Source organism: Lathyrus oleraceus, chromosome 5 (genome assembly GCF_024323335.1).
Source record: "Lathyrus oleraceus cultivar Zhongwan6 chromosome 5, CAAS_Psat_ZW6_1.0, whole genome shotgun sequence".
Taxonomy (NCBI): Eukaryota; Viridiplantae; Streptophyta; class Magnoliopsida; order Fabales; family Fabaceae; genus Lathyrus; species Lathyrus oleraceus.
In genome coordinates, this window is record NC_066583.1 from 619,561,888 (window position 1) to 619,573,285 (window position 11,398).

At 35.6% G+C, this 11,398-nt stretch overlaps 2 protein-coding genes across 2 annotated transcripts; one reads left to right on the plus strand and one right to left on the minus strand.

The window, feature by feature from the left end:
- Positions 1-1,636: 1,636 nt before the first annotated feature.
- LOC127087141 (methyl-CpG-binding domain-containing protein 7) lies at positions 1,637-5,310 on the minus strand. The gene is made up of 6 exons (XM_051028001.1): positions 4,790-5,310; positions 3,857-3,979; positions 2,750-2,878; positions 2,337-2,399; positions 2,020-2,260; positions 1,637-1,923 (listed from the first exon to the last, which is right to left on the minus strand). The coding sequence occupies exons 1-5, from the start codon at positions 4,931-4,933 to the stop codon at positions 2,039-2,041; spliced, it is 681 nt and encodes a 226-aa protein (XP_050883958.1). The 5' UTR covers positions 4,934-5,310; the 3' UTR covers positions 1,637-1,923; positions 2,020-2,038.
- A 499-nt stretch (positions 5,311-5,809) lies between these two features.
- Positions 5,810-10,389, plus strand: LOC127082459 (zinc finger BED domain-containing protein RICESLEEPER 1). The gene is made up of 11 exons (XM_051022697.1): positions 5,810-5,882; positions 5,972-7,334; positions 7,376-7,977; positions 8,081-8,126; positions 8,217-8,309; positions 8,356-8,409; positions 8,491-8,584; positions 8,904-9,057; positions 9,476-9,564; positions 9,919-10,033; positions 10,215-10,389. The coding sequence occupies exons 1-11, from the start codon at positions 5,810-5,812 to the stop codon at positions 10,220-10,222; spliced, it is 2,691 nt and encodes an 896-aa protein (XP_050878654.1). The 3' UTR covers positions 10,223-10,389.
- The last annotated feature ends 1,009 nt before the right edge of the window (positions 10,390-11,398 follow it).

Consider the following 11,398-nt stretch of genomic DNA (forward strand, 5'->3'; position numbering starts at 1 on the left):
ATTCTAAAAAATAAGTGAAAAATCTAACTGAAATGTAAAAATAAGTCTATTAATCTATTAAAAAATGAAAAATAAATAAATAAATAAATAGACGGGCAAACCCGCTGCCCGTCAGCCCGCCACCTTGGCGTGGACGGACTAGATTTTTAAGCCCAATTTTACTTGGCGGACTTGCCCGCCCCGTCCCTTTTTTTGCGGGCTTAAGGCGGGGCAGGGTGGGACGGACGCGGATGACCCATTTTTCCACCCCTACCGACAACCACTCCCCGTCCTCTTCGGCCTCGAGTGTTATAAACAATACATCGAACCACATGTGAAACTTCTTCTTCAAGTAGATACATCTCATTAGATACCCTTTATTTTTCGATAATCCATTGTGTAAAGAGATCATGAAATACACAAGATTCAGGGAAAGTTGCATAACATTTTAACGAATAATTTATTTGACTAATGAAAGAAGACCATAGAGGAGTTAGGGTAAATATAAGACAAATGACAAAGTTAATGTGAAAACTAGGGTTGGGCACCACGACCGTCACCAATATGACCATGACTAAAACACCATACTAGGGCACCACAACTTCACCAACATGACCATGACCATTAAGACTAACTCCATTATGAAAATCACTTCGACCTAGAAGTAATAAAATGTGATTCCACAAAAAAGACCATATAATCTGGAAGAAAATATTAGTAAGATTATCAACCATTTTATTGGATAAAATATGGGATCAAACCACCTCATACTTTAAATCAAAGACTAGAAATTTAACTCATGGTTACAAATTTATTTTGTTGAGTTAAATATATTTGACATATTTGCATGCTATAAGAGAAATTAACTCCTATATATATTGCTTAAACTCTAAAAAAAAAAATCCATAAATTTAAGTTGTCCTACATGGGGTTGAAAAATCTCTTGTAAAAGAGTATAAATGTGATTTAGATTATCAGATTTACCATAAATAAATGTTAATAAATTCCACAACTCTGTCACAGTCTTGCTGTAGAAACTAATAGATTGAATTCTTCTATCAATAGAATTCATAAATAAGATCAAAATGTGTTTATTATTTGAATTGCATACTAGTATTGCCTTTGATCTTTTGAACATGCTTCTGTTAAATGTCACGTTAGTGAATTTTGTGGACATACGTTTTGGAACTGCCTTTAACAGTATGTTCAGTCTCCCACAACAGTAGAATACCACCAAAACACTACACACCATTTTGCCTCTCTTTTAGTCATACTTCCATGAATTAAACTTCGGTACTCAAACAAAAAAAAGTTATTTAGAAAAATACTAAATCCATAAACGAGTACATTGACTTTTTCAAGTGCAAATCTCTGCAAACTCTTTTGTGCAGACATGGAAGTGCCAATATTTTTGCTCTATTTTCTTCTTGAGGTTGCACTGCTGTGAAATGATTTGCACATACCTTAGTTACTTCTTGCTTCATGAAACAGTGACTACAATTGATGGAGAAATAAATATTATTGTGTGAAACTCCATTGTTTCAATTTGGTGTCTACTCATTACACTGCATCTCATATTGGTATTATTGTACTGTTTGTTTCTTGGCACACCTTTTACCAACTTAAGCAGATACTAGTGTCATCAACCACAATAATATTTGTTTATAAGCTAAAGTTATAATATTAAGTTAAAAGGGGACAAAAACTAGTTTATATTTCACTGTACAAAGACAGAGATAAACAAAACGAGGCGATGATGTTGGAACTTCAATCCTTCACCAGTTTGCCTGTCAAAAATGAAATATTATACCTAGAACCATTGCGACACAAAATACATTATTGTAACCAGTGAACTAGAACGATCTCTGCATATATGCTACAATCTAAGCTACATTGTAACAGCACATAGTCGCCAATATGTCAAGTCTGTCTCCATTATGAATCCTGCAAAGATATATGAAATGAGTTAACAACTGATATATCAATGCTTCTAAAGGCGTCAAATTACATGAAAACAAATATAACTTGGTTCAAGCTTACCTAACTATTAAGTCTAGTGTCAATTATTTGCTCCTTCATTAATCGATATTGAAAATGCTTTGGACCATTTCGCCTTTTTAGATGCTGGTACAACAGAATCATCTAGGAAAGGATTCCAGAAGCCACCAGGACCAGACAAAACCCAGCTTACTTTTGTTGGTGGTCTTGTTAAGTTATGGATTGAACCTCTTCCTTCTTTCCCCGATTTGGTTTTCTTCTTAGAATGAGTTTTTTCGGAAAGCTTGAAAAGAAATTCAATTAGCTACACTCAATCTAAGATCAGCTCTTGTAATAAAGAATATAGTTTTGAAACTCACTGATTGAATAGGTTTTTGAGTCATAGGAGCACTTGGCTTTCCAGAGCCGCATTTGAAAATTATCTGCAAAGGAAGCACAAATTAGATAGTGGTAAACTGGCAATCCATGCAATTAAGAGTTTAAAGACTATGCTCTTAAATTGTAAAACATTTTTACATAATCATCCAATCAGATTAACTGGCAATCCATGCAATTAAGAGTTTAAAGACTATGCTCTTAAATTGTAAAACATTTTTACATAATCATCCAATCAGATTTTGCCACATAGATATTCGATGAATTAATATATCAATGTGACATTGTTATTAAATCTGATCAGATAGCCATGTAAAAAAATTACAATGCAAGTACATAGTCTTTAGATTCCTTATTGATTGTTAAACTGAGTGATTTGATTGTTTGGTTTAGGCACCTTGGGTGTAGGTCTACATGCATTTTCTCCAGTTAAACCTCCTCCCTCGAAATCTTTCACAGCTAAACCTCCTCCCTCGAAATCTCTCGCAGGACGAAACTTTTGTTTAGTCTTAAACTTGATGCGTGTCTGCAGTAAATATAGCACAGATCAAGTCATCAAAAGAACTTCAAATCACAAGCAAATGGGAGTAAATGTTGCAGCTTTGATCAAGAGCAGTAAATCTTCACTTAAAATTGTCAAAGGAAATTGCTCAGAATTAAAATGAAAACTGTCCAAAAGATAACCATAAAAGGAAATTTCATATGTAAAAAGAATTAGAAAATCAGGCATATTTCCTGACAAAATAACAGTCATTTTTCAAAAACTATTAAGAGGATAATTTAACCACTATTACATGCCAAATTTTTATCTAATTAAACCAAAGACAAGTAAATTAAAAATACAAATAAAATAAACTAATCAAAAGCTTGTCTATCTGTCTGCATGTCTTGTAAGATCTTCTTAATCCGGATCCCAAACCAAAAGTATTGCAGAGACCTTAAAATCCAGAGATTAAGATGTGAGAGCATCCAGTAATAAAGAGAGTCTGTTGTTTTTGTATCAAATCAAATCAATCTTGAACTCGCACTCCTAATACTTGGTTAGATAGGGACGACCGATTCATCCACACTAAGATGAAGTGAACAAACCAGACTCTGATACCACAAAATATAGAAAACTCACTTCTATAGACTAGCTTAAAGCATAAATGGGAATACCATTTTTCATTTCTAGTCAAAAAAATGTATCAAAGTGATTATTTCATATCAAGAATGAATGTAATTTCCATCATATACACTAGAGCAAAAACAGCACTATAATCTGATCGTGCAGCAAAACAATATATATTAGGCTTATGGACAGGAAACAGCGGATTAATTAAGGAAAGCTTGCATGTTATAAACCAAATATACCCTTTTTTTTTCTGTTTGAGTATCATAACATGACGTATTTCATTATCTTTTCAAACATCAGGAGAGATTCTACTAAGATTTTCCTGCTGCTACTAACTAAAAAGACATACATACATGCTAGAAACTGATGTAAAAATGAAAATGAACTCACAGTGTTTTTGTTTTGTGATATCATTCTCTCAGTAGGAAGATAATCTTTTGTTTCTTCATTTAGATATCTCTGAACAGATACCAAAGAACGGAACTTCTGTCCTGTGTTTGGCTCTATGTAATACTGAAAAATACAAGATTTATAAATAATAACAATACAATAATGAGCCAAAATAATAATAACAGAGAATCCTAGCAAGTAGTTAAACACTCATTCCTAGCTTTTGTATGTTACTCAAGGTTTTACAGAAAATGTGTGTTGCCGTTGACAAAACGGTATTGAAAAGTGCCGATACCGATACTCAAGGGTTTAGAAAACGATCCGCGACCGCAAAAACGGCCGCGACAAAACGGTATCAAAAAGTGCCGATACCGATACTCAAGGGTTTAAAAAACAATCGGCGGCCGTATAACAAAACCGTATCGGCACTCACTGTTTTTAAATTGAGTTTTAAAAAACGATCGCGACCACAAAAATGGCCGCGACAAAACCGTATCGGCACTCACGGTGTTTTTAAATTAAAAGAACAAATTGTAGTTAATTCACCCCGCGACGACGGCAATCAATCTCATGACAACCATACCCACCGAAATCGCAAAATAGCATTGCTACCACACCTGTACCGATCAAAATCGCATAAGTTTTTACGCGACAGCGACAAACGGTTATATATTTAAAACCTTAATGTTAATTACTACAGGGTTGAATAAAGTGTAACTTTTCCTAGTTCATATTGAATAGAAATGCATAGTTAAACACCAACATTAACAATATTGAAAAGGAAAACACATATAGACACCATTTTAAAAGCATTTCAGACATATATCATCCAAAATTGGAATTTCGTTGTTGATATTTTCATTACAAACCCTAGGTTGAATTCAAAATGAATGAATAGAAAAGGGAAAAATATGAAAGAGAAAAGAAGGTTACCTTATCAACCCTTTCAACATGGTCGGGGTTAGGGCTACGGCGGCGGTGTTGCTCGACCAACCAACCATCGGGAAGATCGAACGGTGGTGATCGGACCACAATCTGCAAATCTTTTTCTCTTGAATTTGTCTTTGGCGATGACATGTTGATCGATGAGGTTTCAGTCGTTGTTGTGACACTCGCATGTAAAGTTTCTATTTTTCTGAAAAATTGTGATGTGGCTAACAAAAAGTAACGTGGCGTTGGTGAGTGATAGTGATGACGGTGAGGTGGCAAATAGAATCATCTGGCGTTTCGTTTTTATCGGAAGTAATTTGGTGTGAGTCAGGCAGCAGAGATCGCTGGTTTGTTAACAGTTGGAGTTAAAAGGAACTTTGATAAAGTCGCGTAGAATAGCAAACTTTTTGCTTCACAAGTCGGTCCAACAAATACACTTACTAGGGGTGGACAAGAGAACCTAAACCCACCCGAAACCGTTAAAATCGAATCAAATATTATGTAAGCATGCGGTCCGGATCAGGTCATCGGGTGATGGGTAAGTATTTTTCGGTTACCTATGACTCCATTCAGTCGAAATCGGATCTCTGAATTGACTCCACAGAAAACCGAAACCGACCGGTTTTCATTCCTATAGTTAGAGATGTGGTAACTTGTAGAGAAAGTAGTTTGATAGCATTTAGTAAATCAACCGGCCGGCCCAACCAAAACCAAGACTCTCTCTCAGTCTCAAATCTCAATTCATTAGTTCCACTTCTTCGTGAGATTCATACGCACAAACAGCAACGTTACTCCGCTAGGGTTCATCATTCTCTCAGGTAATCGGTTGATTCTAGGGTTCATCCTTTCAATTTCCAGTTTGTGGTTTCATCGTTTAAGAACTAACTCTTTCTACCTTCCAATTTTTCGGTTGATGCTAGTTCGTGGTTTCATCGTTTAACGAAGAACCGTCGCCGTCCATTATGCAACCACAAATCACCACCGAGCTTGTTAGATCAAGGAGTTGGATGAGTCCTGCCGCCAATGGAGCGCGGCAAAAGTAACTTGCAAGGAGTTGGAGTTCCTAGCGGAGTTGTAGATCAAGGAGTGAGTCAAGGTAATGCCATCACCTGTCATTTTTATACTGAGTGTTTGTTTAATAAGTGATACATGTTATGCTGTCATTTTTAAATGTATGAATTATAGGAGCAGCTGCTGGTACTGCACTCCCTCCACTTCGAAAAAGGAAACTTAATGCTAGTGGTAGTAGAAAAACTTCTACGGTTTGGGAAGAGTTTAACATTTTACCGGATGAGCCTGAACCTATAGCCGCGTGTAAACACTATCATAAAAGGTACCGATGTGACCCTAAAACACATGGTACTTCTAACATGCTAGCTCACTCGAAAATGTGTTACAAAAACCCTGCCCTTTTGTTGAAAGACCCCAATCAGACAAACCTTGTAAGCGGCGAGGGTGGGTTTTTAGTTCCAACTAGTCAAAGGTTTAATGCTGCAGCCTGTAGGAAGGCCATTAATACCTTTGTTATCCTTGATGAACATTCCTTTAGAGTGGTTGAGGATGTTGGTTTTAAGCAAATGTGTAAACAATTGCAACCCCAAATGGCTATCCCTACTAGGAGGACCGTTGCTAGGGATTGTTTTCAGCTTTACCTAGCTGAAAAGTCACGTCTTAAAGCCTTTTTTAAATCTGATTGTACTAGGGTTGCACTAACCACAGACTGTTGGACTTCGATACAAAACCTTAGTTATATGGCCACCACTGCACACTTCATTGACACTGCTTGGAAGTACCAAAAAAAAATTATTAGTTTCTCTTTAGTTCCAAATCACAAAGGTGATACCATTGGCATGAAAGTCGAGGACGTTTTGAGGGAATGGGGGCTTAGGAAAGTGTCTACAATTACCCTGGATAACGCAACAGCAAATGATGTGGCTGTGAGTTATTTGGATAGAAGACTTAAGAGCAAGAATGCTTTACTGGGTGTAGGTGATTATTTGCATATGAGGTGTGCTGCCCATGTCTTGAACTTGGTAGTGAGAGATGGTGAAAAAGAACATGAAGGGTCTATTGAATCAGTTCGCACTGCTGTTAGGTTTGTAAGGTCTTCTCCACAAAGAGCTATGAAGTTTAAGGAGTGTGTTGAACTTGCGGGCATAACTTGTAAAAAAAAACTTTGTCTTGATGTTTCTACAAGGTGGAATTCCACTTACCTAATGTTGGATGCTGCTGAAAAGTTTGAAGCTGCATTTGACAATATGATTGATGAGGATCCTGGATACATCGAATATTTTGACCTCCTTACCGGTCCACCCGGTTCTCAGGATTGGAAAAAAGTTAGGGCTTTTGTGGTTTTCTTACAAACCTTCTATGAGGCAACCAAAGTGTTTTCAACTTCGCAAGAAGTGTCCTTGCATTTAGCTTTTCATAACTTGTCTTCAATTTTGTGTGAGCTTCAAGAAGCTTCATTTAACTTGAATTCTTATGTGGCTCCAATGATTTCACATATGAAGGTTAAATATGATAAGTATTGGGGGATGTGGGAAAAGTGAATCATTTTCTTTACTATGGAGTGATCTTTGATCCTAGGTTTAAGTTTAACTATATTGAGTGGTCTTTTAATGATATGTATGGGCATTCTAGTGACCTTGCCAAGAAAAATATTGAATGTGTCAAAACTAGTTTGTTTAAACTATATAATTGGCATAAATCTGATCATGATAAGAATGTTTGGGCTAGTCCTTTAAGTGCACCAGGGAGCACTTCCCTTGGAGAAGCATCTTCCCAACCAAAAGAACCATCACCTTTTACAAGGGCTAATGCTTTTAAGAAACATCTGAAGGAAAAAGACACAATTGAAAATGAAAATGAACTAGAGAAGTACTTAGGTGACCCTTGTTGCGGGGAGGGGGAAAATTTTAGTATTCTTAATTGGTGGAAGGAAAATTGCACCCGTTATCCTATATTAGCAACCTTGGTTCGGGATGTGTTGGCAACACCTGTTTCTAGTGTAGCCTCAGAAAGTGCTTTTAGCACGGGGGGGAGGATTTTAGATATCTATAGGAGCTCTTTGAGTCCAGATATGGTCGAAGCGCTTATATGTACTCAAAACTGGTTGAAGCCTTCTGACAATGATCTAAATGTCCTTAATATGACTGAAGAATATGAGATTAGTGAATCAATTGTTTCAGGTACGTTATTAATGAAAACTTTGTCTCTTTTAACATTATTTTAAATATTTGTTAAAATTAAGCCTCTTGCTATATGTTTAACGTATGTTTAAACAACTTGTAGAGTTTCAAGTAGCTACTGGTGGAGCAGTTGCTCCTACACATGCTGGGTCTGTTTAATTCTCGCCTAGGTATGAAAAATATAGTTTTGTTTTATGTCTTACATTGGTTTAACTATACTGATTTGATTTGATTTGCAGCTGTGAATTTTTGAATATTTTGGAGTCACTTTGTGATTCAATAAGACAAGCCTTTCTTTTTTGGAGTCATTTTTTGAAACTAAGGATGGAACCGTTTCAGTAGCTACTGCGTTTGCTGGTCATCAGGAAGGTAATGCCTCTGCATATTGGGCTCGTTATTTATTGGAATCCCTGTCAAAGAAATTTCTGGATGGTATGATATAAATCTTAATACATATTATCTGATATTTATACTTTATCTTTTCTCAAACATGCCCTGAATTTGTTAATTCAGGTGGCGGGTTTGTTTTGGGGTATCTACCATACCTGCAGCTATACTTGCTCTGGCTATGGTCTTTTGTGCAGAAAGTCCACATTGGTTATACAAGGTTGACACCTAATACTATTTCATATTATATTTATAACTTCTTGCTCCTAAATTTGTTTGAATCACTTGAAATCTCTGTTAATCAAGCTGTTACTCTGTTGAAGTGCTCTATGTGTCTTTTTTACATTTACAAATAAGTGCAAGCTTCATTATCTAGTTTTCTAGTGAATGATCAAATAATCTCTGTTAATCTAGTTTTATAACTACTGAGGAATATTTAGATTGTGTTTATAGTTCTTGAAGACAAATGTTCATCCTATGTTGCTTCGATCTATCATCCTTTTGACAGTCCTCGATCATTTATCTCTTTTGTCATATAGCAAGGAAGAACTGCTGAAGCTGAAGTTGAGTTTGAAAGGCTTCTGGGTGTATCCGAAGCAAAGTTTGCAATATCACAGTTATCCAAGGTAGATAGAGGTGACGATACTGATACTGTGAAGTTCTCTGAATTGCTTCATTGTCATCATTCTAAAGGTATATAGTTTTTTATGTCTATCTCTAGGAAAGTCGCGTCATTGTGTGTTTATGTCATTGTTATTAGCTTGTCACTGGTTTCTTTAGGTATCCAAAAGTCATTTTTTATTCACGAGTTCGTTTTGCAGTTGTTTTTATTGGATCAACCCTATTTGCTTTACAACAACTATCTTCAGAATTATATCTAAATAATAATGAAGGAAAAAACAAATTATATTATAATTACAATCAAAAGTAACGAAGAGGAGAAATATCGTTTGGCATGTGAACCAATGCAAGCACACAACATTACAAAACTGTGGGAAATTTCCTTTATTGTGTTATGATGCTTTAATTATCTTATCTTGTTATTGTATATAAAAAAGATTAACCTGGTCTTTAATCTGAATTTTAATATATTTATATATACACTGTATAGGCGATATCAATGATCATTCAAGCCACATGAGCAAGTTCACTTTTACTAAACACGGGAGCTCTGTACCTATCTGTTGGTGGCATGCTAATGTAAGTATGCTGTAACTATGAATACAGATCTTGATTCTTGATAGATGCATCTGTAGTGAAAATTATGAGTTAAACAAAATTCATATTTCTAGAAATAGTGACATGACATTTTATTAGCCGGAGAGAAGTTGCTTTTATTAATGATTTAAGGTCACTAGTGGATGATGTTTTGAAAAGAGAACTATTGAGGATGTCTTGGATACAAAAAACAATAATAATCATTGATGTCACTTGGAACAGTCACGCGATTAAAAAAAACTTGGAACTATCACCTTTGGCTAGGGTTGTATGCAGTGCATGTTGGGCAGACATTGCCAGAAAATGAACACTGACGTTTTTTCTTCTTTCATGCAGGTTTGTATTTACATTTGCTCTTGGAGCTGGTCCAGTTCCAGGTCTACTTCTAACAGAAATCTTTCCCAGTCGAATCAGAGCCAAAGCCATGGCATTCTGTATGTCTGTACATTGGGTAATTTTCTTCTGCTTGTTTGTAATTTATGCTCTGTTCTATTACAAATTAGTCAAAGTTACATCGTCTGCACACCGTTTAGTCTAACCAAGTTTGATAAATTATGTTATACTTTCCTGAATTTTACCATGGTTGAATTGAGAAAATGAAGACTTCTAAAGTTCATTGCAATTTTGTACAGGTCTGTAATTTCCTTGTTGGGTTACTGTTCTTGCGTTTACTGGAGAAACTTGGTCCACAACTGCTTTACTCAATGTTTGCTACATTCTGCATGATGGCAGTAATCTTTGTAAAAAGAAATGTGGTGGAAACCAAAGGGAAATCACTTCAAGAAATTGAGATAGCACTTCTTCCCCGAGACTAGAGCTTCTTACAAAAACCCATTCACTGCAGTAATTTTGCATAATTTGGGGGCTATCATAGTGTCGGCTCTGAGCATATTATGAACAAATGTTAACAATGATTGTTCAATCCATTTCCGAAAAATGCAGCAATTTCATAAGTTTTAAGATATATTGTTTTATTTTTTTGTTCATAAGTAAACTAAAAGTTTAAAGACTAGTATAAAATTGTGCTATTTAAATCCTAGATAAAATCCACTTGTGTTGGGTTTATTTTGGAATGAGCTCAATTATTTTTAAAACCGAATAAACCGCATTATGAAACCGAACCGAACAAAACCGAAACCGAAAATAACCGAATTGCAAACCGGTCGGTTTTGGTTATGTTTTTTCCAACCGATGGTTAGGTCGGATTGGGAATTTGGGCCCGAAAACCGATCCAACCCAACCGATGTCCACCCCTAACACTTACCTACGTGTGAAATATGTTTGGTTGAATTACTGGAGTGGAGCGAAATAGATTATAAATTTAAATTACTTTTTGATTAAAATTTATATCGGAATATAAAAAATGAGGAAGTAGATAGAATGGGATGGAATGAACTATATTTCATTCAATTTCATCCATTATTTGTCTATCCAAACAATGAAATTACATTAATTATCACTTCATTTCATTCCACCTCATACCACCAATCAAACACTCATTTTATCTAAGATGGTTTGGAGATGGTTTGAATTACATCCGAGAAACCAAAAAATGTTTCACAAATTATAGTCTGATAGTTCATATCAAAGGCAAGGTTCAACATATACTTAATATCCAAAAACTTAGATAACAACATGTCTCATGAATCTTCAAAACTACTAAACTCAGACAATAATGCTTTTAAAGAGTCTCTAAGCAAACCTCAAGAGTTGATAACCGATGAGTTAGAGACACAATTGTCATGAGTATTAACTTTAATGGTCCAACAATAGAAGGGATGCACCGTATCAAAATTCAAAAAGAAGAATTTGTACG